The sequence below is a fragment of the Hyperolius riggenbachi genome, chromosome 6 (assembly GCF_040937935.1).
Source record: "Hyperolius riggenbachi isolate aHypRig1 chromosome 6, aHypRig1.pri, whole genome shotgun sequence".
In the NCBI taxonomy this organism is placed as follows: Eukaryota; Metazoa; Chordata; class Amphibia; order Anura; family Hyperoliidae; genus Hyperolius; species Hyperolius riggenbachi.
This window is the reverse complement of record NC_090651.1, coordinates 59,173,485-59,193,081: the sequence shown is the minus strand read 5'-3', so window position 1 is coordinate 59,193,081 and position 19,597 is coordinate 59,173,485. Positions and strand designations below refer to the sequence as shown.

General features: G+C 43.3%; 1 protein-coding gene across 15 annotated transcripts in view; it reads left to right on the top strand.

Moving 5' to 3' along the window:
* NFIA (nuclear factor I A) overlaps positions 1 to 19,597 on the top strand; it is a 678,234-nt gene that overhangs the window by 565,554 nt on the left and 93,083 nt on the right. For 8 of the 15 annotated variants that reach the window (XM_068239372.1, XM_068239384.1, XM_068239379.1 and 5 more), the window contains exon 7: positions 5,322 to 5,387. The exons of the other annotated variants lie outside the window; for them this stretch is intronic. In XM_068239372.1, coding sequence (XP_068095473.1) covers positions 5,322 to 5,387 — 66 coding nt within the window. The remainder of the gene's footprint in view (positions 1 to 5,321; positions 5,388 to 19,597) is intronic. 15 annotated transcript variants of the gene reach the window in all.

Genomic DNA, 19,597 nt, shown 5'->3' with positions numbered 1-19,597 from the left:
AAAGCTATGCCGATTTTGTTTGAGGAGGAACCCTAAGAGGCTTTCTTTCCCCTTTTTTCTTTGCTCTGGAAGGCTGAAGTAAATCCAGCTGTGTAATTCTATCTGAGCATGACCTCAGCAAGCACACAGGCTGCACCTGGGCAAATAAATAAGGCAGGCTTGGGTTGTGAGATGGCTGGGCGTAAGCGAGGAGGGGAGTGCAGGGCGCAGGAAGGAAAGAGGTTTGAGATTACCTGCAGAACTTTACCTTTTTCTATACGGCCAGTCACCCCGGGTGCCACATGCTCGGCAGACACACGTAGCCGGTGACAGCTTGCAGCCCTGCAGGGAGGGAAACAAAGGCCGCATTTTGTACAAAAGACAAGCAGATGGAAAGTGTTTCTGAAAAACCCTATTTGTTTCCCCAGCCGGTGAACAAAAATACCTTTTCAGTCTCTCTTGCCGCATATTGTAAACTCTTTCTGCCTATTAGGAAATGCTGGTAGATTATGAGCTCATTTATTGCTACAAATGTTTACATGAGAACCCCCAGCAACCTTGCTGCAATGATTGCTTACATAGAAACTGATACATACGCTCACGCACATACGCTCACGCACCATGCACACACACGCTCTCACGCACACGTCCATACGCGCTCACACGTCCATACGCGCTCATGCGGGCGTATGCTCGCACGCATACGCTCACGCACATACGCTTACGCACCATGCACACACGCTCACACACACACACGCTCACACACACACACGCTCACACACACACACGCTCACACACACACACGCTCACACACACACACGCTCACACACACACGCTCTCACACACACACGCACACGTACATACGCGCTCATGCGGGCGTATGCTCGCATGCATACGCTCACGTGCATACGCTCACACGCATACGCGCACACACATATGCGCGCGCACACACATATGTGCACACACATACACGCAATACGCGCACACACATACGCTCATGCACATACGCTCACGCTCATACGCTCACACACATACGCGCACACACATACGCTCACTCACCATGCTCACACCCATACGCTCACACCCATACGCTCACACCCATACGCTCACACCCATACGCTCACACACATACGTGCACACCCACACGCTCACACACACGTGCACACACGCTCTTTCTGATGCTCAGTATATGCTAGATATGAATTTGCCTTCTTAAAACAGAATGTATTTGCAATAATGCAGTCTTACAGGTGCCCATACTTTGCTGCATTTTCCAGCAAGTGATTGACTTTAGGGGTAAATAAATAAAATAAAAAATTGGGTAGCCTACAACAGTGACGTCAGTCAACTAGTGGCCCCCACACACTGCAAGCGAGATCATATGCGATGCCCCCTCACTAATCAGCAGGACTGCCAGGCAACTGGTATTGTATAAAAGGAAGTATGTATGGCAGCCTGACTTAGTTTGGACAGTGTTCCCTCCTTTCTGTTTCTTGTGTTACTGTACATTTTGTCATTCACAATATATTAATCACTGTAAGATGTATGTTGTCTGCCAACTCTGCATTCTGTACCAATGTCTGTATTTTATTGAACCATGTTGGAATCTTACTCTGTACGTTGCCAAAGATGATTGAGCTATATAAATAATGACCGTTATTTCCAGTTCCAAACTGAGAAAGCCTAGAACTTGTAACAAGTTTTATTTTTGTTTCTGTCCCTTATGAGGGGAATTCCTCTAATTTCCTGCCCTGTTGATATCAAGGTAATGGAATCTCTCTCAGTATGCAGACAACAATAAAAACATAAAGCTATGAAGCTCTTATTCACTGCTTGGCTACTTTGTGTTCACTTTAGAGAGGTTCCTGTTACCAGTAATGCCACAGAAAGTACCGTATTTTTCGGACTATAAGATGCACCTAGGTTTAGAAGGTAAAAACCAGGGAAAAAATATATACTAAACCTGGTGCATCCATGGTCGAGGAGCGTCTTGTAGATGTTCTCCCCCACTTATTGTCCTCCTCCTTTCCCCTTCAGTGTCCTCCTTGTGTCTTCCTCCTGTTCCCTTGGTTTCCTCCACTACCTCTAGTTTCCTCCTCCTGTCTTCCCAGTTTCCTCCTGTCCCCCGGCGTCCTCATTCTGTCCTAATGCTGTCCTGCTTGTGTTTTCTTCGGTGTCCTGTTCCAGTTCCTCTTGTGTCCTCCTCCTGTCCCCCCAATGTCATTATATGGTCCACCAGTGTCATAATGCTATTGCCCTCAGTGTCCTCCTTGTGTCTTCCTCCTGTTGCCTTTGTTGTCCTGCTCCTGTCCCCCAGTGTCCTTCTCCTGTCCTCCGAGTGTCCTTATGCTGTTCCCCGTGCCTTCTTACAGTGTCCTATTCCTGTCCCCCAGTGCCTGCCTATGTGCCCTCTAGTTGCACTGTGCATGCAGTAATTAGCCGCATTAAAATCACTCACCGGTCCTGTCTGCCTCCTTTTGTCCGCTCGCATTGTCGGGTCCCCGTTACTGCACTGTGTCACTCACTATACCGATCGTTCCTGCGATGAGATGCGGCTCCTCTTTTACTCACTCCTTCCTTGAGCCAGTCCCATGCATAATGACGCAACCACGCACGCGACCAGGAAGTGCGGCTCCAGGGGGAAGGAGTGTGTAAGAGAGGAGCCGCTGCTCATCTCTGGCACGATCGGTATAGTGAATGACACAGCACAAGGGGGACCCAACAATGCGAGCGGACAAAAGGAGGCAGAGGCCGGTGAGTGATTTTAATGCGGCTAATTACTGCGCGCAAATTGCAATTAGGGGGCACATAAGCGGACAAAAGGAGGCATCGGCGGGCACAGATGCCAGTGAATGATGCTAATGCGGCTAATTACAGCAAGGACAAGGCACACAAACGGGGCCCCGACACAATGCGGGTGGTCACAAGGTGGGCGGACACAGGCAATAGTGAGCAATACAAGCGTCTGCTGCCGCTAATTACAACATGCAGAGGCACAGCAACGGGCTCCAACACAATGCGGGCGGACGGACACAGATGCTTTGATATTCAGACTATAAGACGCAGGGACTTTTTCTCACGCCTTTTGGGGGAGAAAAAGTGCGTCTTATAGTCTGAAAAATACGGTAAGGATAAATCTCCCTGTCTCCACTTTAGAGAGGTTCCTGTTGCCAGTAATGCCACAGGAAGTAAGGATAAATCTACTTGTCTGCACTGTAGAGAGGTTCCTGTTACCAGTAATGCCACAGGAAGTAAGGATAAATCTACTTGTCTCCACTGTAGAGAGGTTCCTGTTACCAGTAATGCCACAGGAAGTAAGGATAAATCTACTTGTCTCCACTTTAGAGAGGTTCCTGTTGCCGGTAATTCCATGGGAAGTAAGTGTAGATCTCCTGGTGAAGACAAAGTAGTTTTGTTTTACGCCACACACAAAAAAAAGTTTTGGAGTTTCACTTTAATTGACCAGTTTAGGTGGATTTATTGACAGACATCACAGTTAAATTCACACCTCGTATTCCAAAATCAGAGGAATAGTTTTCAAATCTGTTATGCAAAAACCGATCTCCATCTCTGGCATCTCATTAATGCTCACTCTATTTCGAGGCGTTGACAGGAAGACCTCACACGTCGGATGTGATCTGAGCTAATTGCAGGATGGTCTCAGTTTACCCCATCATCAGCTACAACTGATATGTTTTCTTTGATATATTTCAGAATAAAAATAAGTCTAAAAGGAATCTAAAAAGCGCCCTTAATTAAAATGAAAGTTTCAGTTCTCCTGCTATGATAAATTAAGCTAGAGCTAGACAAAGCCCAGGAGCCTAGTAAGCGACGTGCCTCCGAAATGAAAGCTGAGGGCATTAAAGCTGATGCATTAGGCTCAGTTCATGTTATGTCTGCTGCAGTGCATTTTGTAGGTCCGAGCAACAGACCGTGAATGAAAAAGTTGAGAACTGTTCCGTTTTGAGGCTGCTGCAGTCCATTGATAAAAAGGCTGACTTGCATGCGTTTTTCGAGAGACCGGATTGTGTTACCATTCATTTGATTGGCGCAGTTCCACTCTGGAGCGGTAGTGGACTCTGCAATGGTCCCTTTCAGCGATAATACATATATCAGTCAGTAAGGATGAGCCAGGCGACTATGAAACTGAAGACTGCATGTTGGCGGACTCAGTGTCCACTCATCTGTCGCAAAGTCTCACCAATGTGCTGCTCTCCATCTTGCGGACACTTCCGCTTTCACAAGTAGATGTTCCCCTGTGAAGGCAGAAGTGTCAGTAAGAGGAAGGGTAGCGCGCAGTGACCTAAAACTTTCTGGCGTAGTCCATGCCCAACAAAACACAGGATCTGTTTCATACTCGCCAGCTCATCCCTGTCCATCTGTACATACATACATACAATCAGGAGCATAGCAATAGGGGTTGCAGAGGTTGTGACCGCATTGGGGCCCTTGGGCCAGAGGGGCCCTCCCTCAATTACAATATTAGCTCTCTATTGGTCCTATGCTCATAATAATCACTTCTATAGATACTTTGAATAGTGCTAATCATTAACAAACTGTCCCCATCCCCTTCTTGCACCTCTGACACTAGGTGCCATTGGCAGGTTTTGGTGTGCCGTATCAATTGCTATGTATAGAGTGCTGGGGGGGAAGGGGGGCATTGTAAAACTTGCATCGGGGCCCACAACTCCTTACCTACGCCACTGCATACAATACCACATAGACGTGATGTGAACCCAGCCTAAATATGGAGTTTTTCTCTGCTGTCAAGGATTAGTGGGCAGATGTGAAATTCAGGCAAAACTGAACATTAGTTTAGGGTGGCCACAACAGTGGGGACTGACTCACCTTAGTCTCCGCCTCTAGCCACAGCACTACATGCCACTCTACATCCTCCCAATACTTCCGGTTGTGAAGGAGGAAGTATCGAGAGAATGTAGAGGGGCATGCAGTGCTGCAGCCAAAGACAGAGACCAAGGTGAGTTGACCCAGCTAATGTGGGCCGCATACACCAATGCTCAGTTTCAGTTGTCCCTCAGTCAAAACTGAATTTCACATTCGCCCATTCTCCCTTGGTTGTCAATGGAAGTGGCCTCTAATAATTTCCCTCTGACTCCTGCATCAGATAAGGTAGGTCTTGAAATCCACATTGATTCATCTACCTGAATTTGTTACCAATAGAATAGCTGCAATTCCCATGTAAAATGATTTTGCTGTTGCATAGATAGATTGACATGATGAAGTAGGGATAGAGCTGGATTAAACACCCCCTGAACAAAGGCTTTCCTCTGAACTCTGGATGTCTTATTAAATAAAAGGTATTTATATGTTCTCTTCTGAAGGACACCTGTCTACAGAGAGGAAGTGGGAATACATGAGGAATGGAACTTCACAGAGACACAGTAAAGGTATGTAGCTAATCATACTACAGAGGAGAACATACAAAAACCTTTCATTGAAAAGACATCCATCATAGTGGTGTATTTCCATTGAAGAGTGCATAAGTGAGCTTAAAAAAAGACCCTGATCAGTATTGCAGTATGTGTGCGTTATTTATTTTACAACCTTTTCAAAATACAATCCTGTCAACCTCAGTATGTACAGTATAAACTGTGCTTTTACTAAACAATCTACAGTCTGCGCTGGTCTCTGCTTTAGTAATCGGTTTCAGACTTTCCCCAGCTGACTCTATACTAGTATAATCATAATTATCCTTCTGTACCAATAACCTTCATCAATGTAAAGTGTTGCTGCTGAGTTATTTCTGCAATGTCAGCAAAACCAGTAGAGAACATTGTATGTTGGAGTAGAAGCAAAATCGGTAATATAAATAGATTGCATTAATGATCAGTGCCTTGTTTTATTTGAAGCACACTTAGTTATAGGTACAATGCTGCCTAGACACAATTAGTTCTGTTTCAAGAAACAATGATTTGTGACTATGTCAAATAACGTTTTTATGATGACTTGTACAGATACATCTCTGCCTAGTAGTAGTTCAGTAGTTCTGTCCTGAGGAGAGGGATGGGGGGTGATGAGCAGGGCAAGCAAGCTGCAGTGGAGACTACAATGCTGGTCAGTCAAGTATTATCCGGTGTGGCGGGTGACTGAAGAGCAGGACTTCTGTAGACCTTGTGCTAGATTTTCACAAGATAGATTTTCGTGCTAGATTTTCAAATGAAAGCTTTAGAAGATGAGGGGTAGGTGCACGATTTAAAGGATATCTGAGGTGAAAAATAAAGATTAAGCTCTACTTACCTGGAGATTCACCCAGCCCCTAGAAGTCTATCAGGTCCAGCGCTGTAGTTTTGTTGTCCTCCAGGTGCTGTCACCTCCTTCTGCGCATGCGTGGGCACGCCACAGGCCTCTCAGTTGTGCTGCCCTTGCACAGTTGATCAAGTCTTTGTGACCTGCGCAAATGCAGAACCCTATCGGCCGCGAGAGGCGCGCATGTGCAGAACCTCTCAACCCAACTGGGGTTGGCGATCTTACGGAAGTGAAAGCAGTACACTGGAAGACAATTTGAACTGCATAGCTGGACCAGGTAGACTTCTAGGGGCTGGAAGAAACCCCAGGTAAGTAACGCTAAAAAAAACCTTTAACTGAGAGAGATAAGGATGTTTACTTTTAAGCCATACCGGTTGCTTGTCAGTCCTGCTGATCTCTTTGGATGCAGTAGTGTCTGAATCACACACCTGAAACAAGCATGCAGATAATCCAGTCCGACTTCAGTCAGAGCACCTGATCTGCATGCTTGTTCAGGGGCTGCGGCTAAAACTATTAGGGCCCGTTTCCTGCATGCAGATTCGCATAGACAATACAAGTGGATGGACCTGTTTCCACTTGTCAGGATTTCTGAGCGTTTTTCTGTGCAGAAAAAATCTGCACGGTAGACCCCGCAGAATTTGCATACCGCTATGCGATTCGCATACAATGTATTTAATAGGAAATTCGCATGCGTTTTCGTATGCAAATTTTACAGCGAATTCACAGGCGGTTTCGCATAAAATCAATGTAAAAGCACGCAGGCACTGACATGGTTAAATTCACATACTTACTAACATATGCGAAAACGCCCACGAATTCGTGGTAAAATTCACATACGCATTCAAATTCGTTTCGCGTTTTCCGCAACAAATTTGCACCGCACAAGTGGAAACAGGCACAGGCACAGCAGGAGAGTCAGGCAACTGGTATTAATTTCAAAGGAAAAATCCATATCCTTCTCAGTTTAGGTTCCCTTTAGGCTACTTTCCCACCAAGACGTTGCGTTTTAGGGGACGTTATGGTCGCATAACGTGCCCCTAACGCAACGCATGGTGGTGTTGAAGTTGGACATCAGATTGAGCTGCGTTATGCAGCTCTCAAAGCAGCCGCTCCAGGTTAGTGATAGGAAGTCTGGATCTTTGAATCGGATCATTGAAAAGATCCGGATCTTTGAACCGAATCATTTGAATCATTTTACTAGGGAAGCAGACTGGGTGAAATGACTAGCAGGACAGGACTTTCCCTGCACTGTACATTCTGTATGTTCCTGTTTCTTCCAGACAGACATCCACTGTGAACCGAATCTTTCATTGTGGTGATCCGGATGATTTGACTCACAAAAAAGATCCGGATCAAATGAACGATTCGGTCATGATCCGGACAACACTACAGTCCCACCACGAGTCTCTGCAGTGCAGAGACCTCCTCCTCCAACATTACTGAGCATGTGCAAACAGTCTAACGCAGCTTAGCCCAGTATAACGTACAGCATGCAGCACTTTGTTTAAACGTGCTGCGTTACAATGTAAGGCAACGTGTGCACTGTGAACAGCACATTGATTTTACAGTGCTGTGAGTTAGGCTGCGTTACTGGCTGCTGTAACGTCCCACTGTGAAACCAGCCTCAATCTGTATTTTTTACCTTGGATATCCTTTAAGACGGAGCATGGTTTGGGTTGTGGTTTCTGTACCTACAGGCTCCATACACCTTGATCCAGCCTTGTCTTTCAGAAACATTTACAGTAGATTATACAAAATATATATTTATTTAGCTTATTCGTTTTTATTTATTGTGATATTTTTAGCTAAAATAAATGTAACTTTTTTTTAAGAACTATATGAATTATTTCTAATCGGGGTTTTATTATTTAAACTTCTACCTGCTTATTTTACTAATAAAGTTTTTGTAAAAAAAAAAAAAAAAAAAAAAAATTTGCCTTCCTGTTTGCAAAAAATAGTCTTAGGGCTCAGACACACTACAAGCGTTTTTCTGAGCGCTTTTTGGCCATCGGGGCTTTCTGAGAGCTTTTTAAAAACCGCTCCCATTGACTTACATTAAAATCGCGATCATGGCATAATTGTGTGATTTTATCTCAATTTTACCGTGATTTAAATGTAAGTCAATGGGAGCATTTTTTAAAAAGCCCTCAAAAAGCGCTTGTAGTGTGTCTGAGCCCTTTAACAGTGTAGAGGCAACGTCCCCAGCCTTGTTGACTATACAGTGAGGAATCTCTTCTCTTCTTGATGATGTTACTTTACTGCACTACAGTAAAAATGAAATACTTTTACTTACAAAGCCTGAGAGAATATGGAGCCCCATAGAAATGTCACATTTTTTTTATGATATTTAAAACCCTTGTCCAACATCTAAACATGTTTTAGTGCACATGATAGTAAATCCTGCATTATATAGCAATGCAAATTGTCTTGGTTCATTTGTTCTATTATCAATTGAGATGACAGTATACTGTAGTTTTATTGGACAAAAAGCTGACCAGACCCCTTACCCCATCCCATCATTGGCCAGGCAAGACAGTTATAGAGGCCAGTCTTTCCCTGTCAGTACAGATTACCTGAGCTTTCTCACCTCCTCCCTCACCTGTTAAAAGATCAACTCTTTGTGGCCAGCTCTACAGTTACAGTAGAGTCTCCGAATGATAAGTATTTTATGAGGTACTGTGTTGGCCAGGAAATTAGAGAGTGAGAGCTTCTCTCCAGCTGGGGGAACCCACGTTCTGCTGCCAGCTCCATGCTTTCTGGAGGGATCTCTGGGTCACATGACTGAATTTTCCTAAGGGAATTTGTTGTAACCGCTACATCAGATATGAGCATTGTGTTAGTAATGGCATAGTTCCTTATTTAATTTTCCGAGCGACGAAACATTTAGGAGGATAAACTTTGGCTTTAATAGCTCCCTGGTTTTCAGCTTACTTAAAGAGAAACCCCGAGAAAGAATTGAACTTCATCCCAATCAGTAGCTGATATCCCCTTTTACATGACAAATCTATTCCTTTTCACAAACAGAGCATCAGGGGGCGCTGTATGGCTGATATTGTGGTGAAACCCCTCCCACAAGAAACTCTGAGTACCGTGGTACTCCTGGCAGTTTCCTGTCTGTGAACCTGGTTGCATTGTGGGAAATAGCTGTTTACAGCTGTTTCCAACTGCCAAAAAAGCATGCAGCATCTACATCACCTGCTAACCGTAAAAATGTCACCATGTGATAAATGTCAGAATGTAAATCAGGAATTTTAAAAGATTTTTACAATGGGCAAACACTGACTAAATCATTTATACACAATTTTTGTAAAAATGAAGCACTTTTTTTATTACATTATTTTCACTGGAGTTCCTCTTTAACTTGCTTTTATGTGTGAATAAAATACACAGAAGCTCAAAAGAATTCCCATCAGAGACAGCTTGGAGGACGCATGACAGTCTGAGGTCAGTCACATGATTAGCTTAGGTAGGCATAAATAATGAGGGTTTCTTATTCATGCAGGAAAATAGGTATGCCGAGGCATTCTGAACTCCAGTGTACCCTCTTCAAAGATGAGTCAGAGTTGTGGTTGTCCTTCCAGTCCATTGTAATGCTTGTGTGCCAGACAGGATGTGCATGACAGGAAGTGACACACACCTCATGTGTGCTAGGCCTTATGAAGCATGTCCTCTAAATCATATAATCGGACAGGATGCCCTCTAAATCGCATAATCAGACAGCATGCCCTCTAAATCACATAATCGGACAGCATGCCCTCTAAATCGCATAATCAGACAGCATGCCCTCAGTAACAGATCAGACCACAGTAATGGATCTGACCCTTTCTCAGTGCTACAGTTTTATACAGTAAATATCCCAGTGCGATACAACTACCAAGATCAGCAAGCCAGTCTTAAATGTTGACTAAACTGACTTCATTTTGTAAAAATCTGAATTTTTCCAGAGCTCCAGGGTGCCGATTGGCTCGCAGACAGGAGGGGTACTGTAAAGCTTTTCTGCTCTTGTTTGTTTAACCCAAAGCTAGGAAATTATGCAGAGCTCACTAGTCAGACCTCTAGATAAGATATCCCATAAAAGAAAATATTTTGCAAGATATGGTAAAAGTTTTTCTTTTGGGAAGGGGGGGGGGGGTTGGACGGGGGTTACAGTTTCGCTAATTGCGTCTGTAAATTTGACTCAGTTGTCACAGAGCTGTCAGTGAAACGGACAGAAAGCAGACGTTGGTCCCTAATCCCAAGCAGATAAGTGTTTAATGCAATTCCATGTACACTGAGCCCTTTGTCTGCTTTTGTGCTGCTAGGAGAAACTTAGAAATACACCAATAACATGGCAGGTAGCCACATACAGACTCATACTGGCCATACACCTATAGATTGCCCTCCAATGTGGCTAAACAATTGATTCCTCTCTAGTTGGAATTGATTTCTACCGCACAGGACATGGAATGTCTGCATGAATTTATTCAAATCTATTGAACCACAACATTGCACTGTTCAATTTTGGACAGTAAACCTGAACCTGACAGGAGGAAAACCTAGAGAAATGCACCCTGTTTGTATTTAGAGAGTTCAGCCTATGTAATTCCCCCTCATATGCATCTCATCGCAAGTTGTAATTTGATCTCTCCCCTGCGTCAGCTGATTGCCATGGCAGATAAACCCATTTGAAGCCCAGGGGGTGTTAACGATCTGTCTCCTTCCATGAAAGCAGGAAGTAGACACACTGCAGATTTATTGCAGGATTTGTATCGGCTGTAACAAAGAAATGTTTTTCTTTTAAGGTTATTATACAATACAATAATACAATGCAATAACATTTCTATAGCGCTTTTCTCCCATAGGATTCAAAGCGCTTAGGCTCTCTCAGATTCAGTAATTGGTAGTAGGATGAAGTATTCACACAACAAAAGTTATAATTCTGCAAATGCCAAACTGAGCAGGTGGGTTTTCATTCTGGATTTAAACACGGCCAGGGATGGAGCTGTCCTGATCTGTTGAGATAGGGAGTTCCAAAACGTAGGGGCAGCATGACAGAAGGCTCTGGGACCAAAAGTTTCCAAGTGTACTCTGGGTATGACTAGATTATTAGAACCTGAGAATGCGGGGGTTGCTACGCAGCTGCAACATTTCTTTCATGTTTCCAGGGCCTAAATTATTCAGGGATTTAAATGTCAGTAGGCCGATCTTGAATAGGACCCTCCATTCTATAGGTAGCCAGTGAAGGGAGTGCAGGACTGGCGTTATGTGGCAGTGACCGGGTTGGTTGGTTAGCAGTCTGGCAGCAGTATTCTGCTGTTGCTTATCCTTTAGTGCAGAGAGGAAGTTCTGAGTTCAGGTCCGCTTTTAAGACGCAGCTCCTGAATAACGTGTGCTGCAATCCGAGCCTTGAAGTGGGCACTCCCATAGAAGCTGACAGGGATCACATCACTATCATAATGCAGAAAATATGCCCTCTGAACTCAGGTGTGCTCTGGGAAGGAAGCATAGGACAGGAAACCGCTGAAAGACAATGTATTTTGAGCATGGCCACAGAAATAACTAATACTGTATATTCTGGCATATAAGATTACTTTTTAACCCAGATAAATCTTCTCAGGGGTCGTCTTATAGGGTGGGTGCTGAAACTTCCAAGCCGGACTGGAGAATCTGTGGTTGCCGCCTACGGTGGTGGGACCTCAAAAAAGTCTGCATTCCCACCGTATGCGGCGACCGTATGAAAGCACCACCGGCGGTGCTGTACAAGTATGGTAGTAGAAAATACACTTATCAGGATTCCTGGAAAGAAGTGACTTAAAGAGAAACTCCGACCAAGAATTGAACTTTATCCCAATCAGTAGCTGATACCCCCTTTCCCATGAGAAATCTATTCCTTTTCACAAACAGACCATCAGGGGGCGCTGTATGACTGATATTGTGGTGAAACCCCTCCCACAAGAAGCTCTGAGTACTGTGGTACTTTTGGCAGTTTCCTGTCTGTGAACCTTGTTGCATTGTGGGAAATGGCAATTTACAGCTGTTTCCAACTGCCAAAAAAGCATGCAGCAGCTACATCACCTGCCAACAGTAGAAATGTCACCATGTGGTAAATGTCAGAATGTTAATCAGGGAGAGGAAATATTTTACAATGGGCAAACATTGACTGAATCATTTATACATAATTATTGTAAAAAATTAAAGAGAATCTGTACTCTAAAATTCTTAAAATAAAAAGCATACCATTCTCTTCATTATGTTCTCCTGGGCCCCTCTATGCTGTTTCTGCCACTCCCTGCTGCAATCCTGGCTTGTAATTAACAGTTTTAGACAGTGTTTATAAACAAAAGACATGGATTCTAACCAGAGTATGATAGGCTGAGAACGGCTTACTGTGTGACTCATGCAGAGCTTGGAGGGAGGGTGTAAAGCTTCTGCCAATGACAAGCAGTGCTGCACATTCCACACATTCCAGCCTGAGCCGGACAGAGCCGACAGAGGAAAGAAGATAAGATTTTATTACAGAGACAGTGCAACTAGGAAAGACTGCAGTAAGACAGACCACATTAGAACAGGCATAGGAACTTATACGGTAGAAGAAATAAGGCTCAAAATTTTGTTACAGAGTCTCTTTAAGCACTTTTTTATTACATTATTTTCACTGGAGTTTCTCTTAAACGCGGTCTCAATGACAAGGTGAGGGGGCACCTCACTGGGAAGGCTTTGTATACAGCAACCAGCCAATTGCTAGTAAGGTACATCGCTTGCCGTGATTGTTTGGTTGTTGTATACTGGGTACCACATACAGTACAGCACCAGTATCTGTACCTGTTTATACAGTATAGCACCAGTACATACAGTAGAGTATACAAATGTCCAAGAGTTAAGAAGGGTCTTATAGGGCGAGTATATATCAAAATGTATATTTTAACTGGAAAAGTTTGAGGGGTTGTCTTATATGCCGGAATATACGGTATTTACAACCAAAAACTCCCATTTTTCTAAAAGTGATGCTGAAACAAAAACTTATGATATAGTGAATAGTATGTGTAGTACGGATAACTCATAGAACATTAGTAGCAAATAAAAGTCTCATATTTTTATTTTCAATCTGTATAGCTTTTTTTTTTTTTTTTTTTTTTTTTTTACATCATTCTCTAATATTTGCAGTCTACAAACTACACTCTGTATTTTAAACTATGAAACAAAGCAGAGTTAATGACTCTTTGTTTAAGGTTTTACTGCAGGAAAGTTCAAACAGTGAGAGACAGATTGAGATGAGTGCTTCAGAAAACAGCACTGTAGTTGACCAAACTTGGTCAGAGATTTCAGAGAAGCTCTTTTGCATAGATAACTGACGTTGCTTAACTTTTCCTGTACTGGAAACAATTTGAGACTCCTATCTCTGCTACTAATGTTCTATTTCTTAGTTGTACTACACATACAAATCTTTATCTCATCAGTTTATTTTCTCTTCAGATTCCCTTTAAATGTTGTAATGCAATCTTCCGAAGTGTACTTCCCTTCTCTTCCCACCTCACATTGTCCAGAGCTGAAGGACAGTGAGCCGCCTCCGTCACTTAATGCAAGACGTTATCTAAAGCTCGGCTTCCCCAGTATCTCCCCTTCTGTACGGGCAGAAGGACTCTCAAGGAGAAAGATGGGAGCTTCGTGAAAAATGACAGGCAACTTGCATTAAGTAACAGGAGGAGGTCAAGTCAGTTTATTTGTTGGGAGAGAGGCAGCGCTGGGATGAAGAATCGAATCCGCGGCCATAATAAGGTTTCGGCAGAAATTGCTGACTCTGCTCGTCGCTGATTCCTGCTGACAAGACCTTTTCTATTGTTCATTACTTGATTTCACAGTTCAAGCAATTTTGGGTTTTAGAAAATATCTTTTTTTTTTTTTTTTTTCCTCCCCCCTCCGCTTTCCTCCAATGCATGTGTATTGTCTACTGCACCTCTCCGAAATCTTCCTTAGTCGTCACTTTGGGAATAGTTTTTGGTGTCTGTGTTTTGTTAAATACCCCCGTGTCATTGGAAAGCGTTCTTTATGTGGAACAGTTTGTCTTTTTGTTTCGGGTGCTTCCGTCTGCGTTGGCCACAATCCTGTCGCTCGTTGTGGCTGTGATCCACAAGTGGTCCCTGGATCACCAGTGCTGTTACTGACTATACATAACAGTGGGAGCAAACCCTTGCAACGTCACTCAACTTTTAAAAGGTTTATTTGGAAAGTGAGTAATGACAATAAGTGCTGAAACCTATGACCAATATTTTTCTAAGGGTTGAAAAAAACATTTCTAAGCACTTGTCCTGGGATGTAATCTGAAAACTGATTTATGATGGTTTTACATGTAAAATGAACTCGCTTATGATTTTTGTGAAGCTGTTGCCCAACTATAACCTTAGATAATTTCCCAGTCCTGTACAGATGGCTAAGCCATTTATATTAAAGACCACTTCCAGCCAAGAAAAGGTTTGCATGGCAATACATGTATGCAGTCTATGCACTGTGTATAGTTAGATGAACATATAAAGTTTACATCGGGTACCATTGTAGTGGATAGAACAGACTCACATCAATATCTGTAGCAGCACTTCCTTATTTCTGAAGTACACCCTCAGCATGATGTCCTCCCTTCCAGCCAGGTTCCCTCCTCTGCCCCTCCCTCCCCTGCTCTCTGCCTGCCTGGATCAAATTACTTCTCTTTTCACAGTGTGTAACAGAGATGAGAGACAGGAGAACTGCTGTAGCCTGTCTTATCATGTCTGTTTGCTATAATTCTAATTTCATATGTCTCTGTCTGCCTAGATTAGATCACATGGGCATGAGGGTGGAGTTATGACATCAATCCCCCAGCATCCTTTGCCCCTATGGTTTGGAAAGAAAAAAAATGCCAGGGCCCAATTTCACACCGGGGGCGGGAATTTCAAGACCATATGTGGAATACGCAGCCTGAGGGTGAGAAAATCACACTTTATCATGTGTGATTTTATATATCTTGGCAACTTATTAGGTTTAAAGAAAACTGTAATGTATAATTTAGGTGCTCTTTAATGTGCTAGATCAAACTCGGCTGCATTTAATCACGCTAGATCAAAGTCGGCTGAGGTGGCTGATAACGACCACCTGTACAGCAGTCCCGGCCACCGCCCAGCTAGCAATCTACAGAGTGCTTCAACTTGGCCGAATGGCGGCTGATACCTTCGTCCTTGCCCTGCATGACATCATGTTTGCTTTGCTCCGTCGGCCCTCTGCATCTGTATGACCTCAGGATCCGATCCCTTGGGTGACATTGCTGTGCTGATTCCCATTGGGAAGCATCAATCCAGCGTGAGTACAGGGATGATTTTTAAATGTGTATAAGCACCTTGATTGGCTGATAACAACACTAAAAGTACTTGTAATGCCACCAGATAGAGACAATTAGCTACTTTGTGCATCAGCGACTTATACAGCTAATATGCTGCAGTTTTATCAGAGAGTTTGGTCTGTGCCCTGCCCCCTTATAGCAGGAACGGTGTAATGATGCAGCTGTTTTTAAGGGCCCATTCACATTATAAATCTCAAAACTGTAATACTACCGTGATCTGAGCGATAGCGATCAGCGTTTTATTAAGCACTGTACCTTGATCGCTCCAGAATCTATGCAAAAAGCTGCAGGTAACACATTTTGCGATTGGCACCAATCGCGGCAGTAAGATCACTGCCATAGGGTTAGAATAGCACTAGCACTTTGGCGATTAGCGGGAATAGCCGTAGTGAGGCCCTAATTCCTTCAGTTCTATTCCTTTAGATCACATGGGCAGATTGTTTTAGCTGCTAGGAAGCTTTGTATTACGCATGGAAAACATTTGTGCGCTATGAATACAAAACTTTAAAATGAGATGTTTTGTTTAGGTGCAGCTACCAGATAATACAACATATCTCTATCTCCTTATGCTGGGTACACACTATGAGATTTTATGGTCGGTTTACCGTCAGATCGATTATTTCCAACGTGTCCGATTTCCTTTCCAATCAATTTATGAGCATTTTCCGATCGATTTTCTATTAGAGTTAAAGAGACTCTGTAACAAACTTTTCAGCCTTAGTTCTTCTATCCTATAAGTTACTATGCCTGTTCTAATGTGCTCTGGCTTACTGCAGCCTTTCCTAATTGCACTGTCTTTGTAATAAATCTTATCTTCTTTCCACTGTCGTGTCTGTGGGGCTAAGGCTTGATTGTGTAGAGCTGCTTGTGATTGGATAGAAGCAATACACACCCTCTGCAGGCCCCCTGCACACTCTGTATGACTCACACACTCTGTTTATGTGAGCCTATCACAAGCTGGTTAGTTTGTTTGTAAACACTGCCTAAAACTGTTAATTACAAGCCAGGATTGCAGCAGGGAGTGGCAGAAACAGCACAGAGGGGCACAGGAGAAAATAAGGAATAGAATGGTATGCTTTTTAGTGTAAGAATATTAGAGTACAGATTCTCTTTAACGGAAATCGATTGGAAAATGCTCGGAAATCGATCGGAAAGCAAATCGGACATGTTGGAAATAATCGATCTGACAGTAAATCAACCATAAAATCTCAGTGTGTACCCAGCATAACAAGTGGTCTGGTCCTACCGGGGAAGTAAAGCTTCTGGATGAAAGTAATTAAAGCACCAGTTTAAGAACATTGTTTTTAAATATATTAATTCTAATCAAATAATTATATTTGAAACGTATTGAAATATATACATACATACATACACACACATACATACACACACACACTTTAATCTCCCCGTGTCGCTATGTCCTCCTCCTGCTGTCCCTGTGTACGTGCTTTCGTGTACTGCGCATGCGCGGCTCGCGGGCGGACTTTAGAGCAGGAGGAGGACGGGTCCAGGGGGTGGACATGTGCATGTGTGGGTGCGTGGTGACGGCAGGGGAGATTTGAGGGTGGCCTAGAGCCTGTTATTGAAAAAAGGCTTAGGTCCACTAGTATGTGTGTGTGTGTATATATACTATTTTTTAAATAATAAAAGGAAAATACTTGCTTCATTGATTCACAGATACCCATTTACTTCAGTCACCCCCAGCTGTCTGCTGACACTCTATGTTGTTGTTGGGTTTTTTGTTTTGTTTTTTTTGTTTGTTTTTTTTAGTGAGTAGATGGGGATTTCATTTGATATAGTACATACAGCTTTATATGCGTGTGTGTAAATAAATATACACATACACCTATCTTACCCATTGAAAATATCCGCAAAACTCAAAAAAAGAAAGAAACTTTGTGTAAATGGGGAAAACAAGTGCATGAGCACCATGATGGACAGGGATTCTGCTCGCTTTTCGGTCCTTGCACAGGAAATGCCAGGAAGATACAGTTTTCTGGGGGAGTCAGTGGCGCAGCGTGACCTTGAACCGTGAAACAATAGATACACTCCCTTATGTCTTTGGCGACTTTTTTTGTCGATAGCTAGAATGGAAATAATTTGACTTTTCCAGAGTAATTTTTCTCCTCCGTAATAACCGCTGATTTGTTTGTGTTATGTGACAATATGCGGGGCTATTAATAAAACACCCAATGAAGAATTAGGATGAGGTAATTAGTGTAACTGCATTTTAAAAGATATACGGCATCTGCGTAAAGAAGCTGTATTGAATATTTGTCAGGGCTAATTCATTTTTTTTTTTTTCGTTCCTTCCATGCATTAGTTAAAGCTGCAGCCCGGCGTCTTCATCAATTTTCATTAAAGTGATTGATAAGTGGGACAGCGGGTCCATAGATTATCTCTCACTTTTTTTCCCCACCGCTGAGCTGTTCCAAATAAAATGTGTGCGGATAACGTCTAGTCGCTACCAGGGGGATACCTCACTGTACTCTGTGCTACAGACTAGTCAGATGTAAACATTTTACACTTGATGCGGTAGAACGCAATTCTCAAAGCAGTTGTGTTGATTAGTGTAAGCTGTAAGTATTGCTTTTAGAACTGAATATTTCAAGTAGAGAAATGTATTCAGTGTTCTCCCCAGAATTTTTTTCCAGACGAGTGGCATGAAAAAATAGCCGGGTGGGGCACGACGGGAGATTGCAGGGTCGGCGCTTCTCTGCGCAGTTCTGTGTACAGCAGGTGAGGAGGTGAGCTGATGACAGCCTGGTAGTTACCAAAATTAGCCGGGTGGAGCACCCGGCTAAAAGAGCCTGGGGAGAACACTGGCGCTGCTTGCCTTCAGCTGTGCTCCTGGCCATACAGGTGTACGGGAGCATACATAGATTTTCCCTGCCTTGTCACTTTGGCGCAGGTGGGCCAAATGACAGCTTAGCCGGCTACCGCTCAAGTGCCGGGCGGTCTTAAATACTATTCTCCCTCCGAGTTGCTGCATTGGGGGTCCATAAGGTAAATGGTCGGCACGTTAATCAGAAATACATTATCTTTATTGCTGTACAGCGATTGTGGACACCCAAATTACACTAAAAACAATACATTATGTCTAGGACAGCGCCCAGGTCAGGCACAGCACAGGGAAAAGCGTGCACCAAAATGTCCTGCTTTGGTGAGGGGTACGTGACATGATGAGATAAACGTGTGTACAGTCCCAGCCATGCACAGAACTAGCCTGTGTTCCATTGTTTTCTTTTCCAGAGCGCCAAGTGATAGTTTTTCTGCACTATGCAGAGAAACAAGAGGAAAAGGCATAGGGAAAACGGGAGCCCAGTCTTGTATAGTGTTTTCAAAATTCTTTGTTCTACAGACATGGATGCGATTTTCACAAAATACTATTTTGTGAAAATCGTATCCGTGTCTGTAGAACAAAGAAAATAGGTACTCACACTTTCTGGTTGCCCAGCATGCTACCGGTGTGAATGGTTGTGGGGAAGTACTCTCCCCACCCGGCCCCTAAAGTGCTAGTGTGGTTGTTTCTCAAAAAAGGGACCGTTTTAAATGTTAAAACGATACTTTAAAACTTTATTCCCCCCCCCCTTCCCCAGCTGGGGTGGAAACACCCCCCCCCCCCCTTTCCAACAGCTGAGTATCGCCTTTGAAGCTGAAAGGTGCCCCGAGCAATGCTTGTTTCCTAGGCATATATTTACCTGAGGAAGTGGCTCCAGGCCATGAAACGAATTGTTTGTCATTTCAATATCAGACCGTTCTCATTTTTGAAAGTAAGCCAACTCCTACCTTCTTTTTAAACAATTTTTAATTATTATTATTGGGGTGGGGCGCCTCCAGTTACTCGTTTCTCAGCACTGGGTCTGCAGATGACTGCATGACTCTTACTGACAACTAATTACAGGTCATAAAACTCTTATGTGGCTGAGAAAAAAACCCATTTGAGAGCAGGGATCAGATAAAAGTTTTTAGTCATTCAAAATTTGCCTGTATGGGCGACAAATA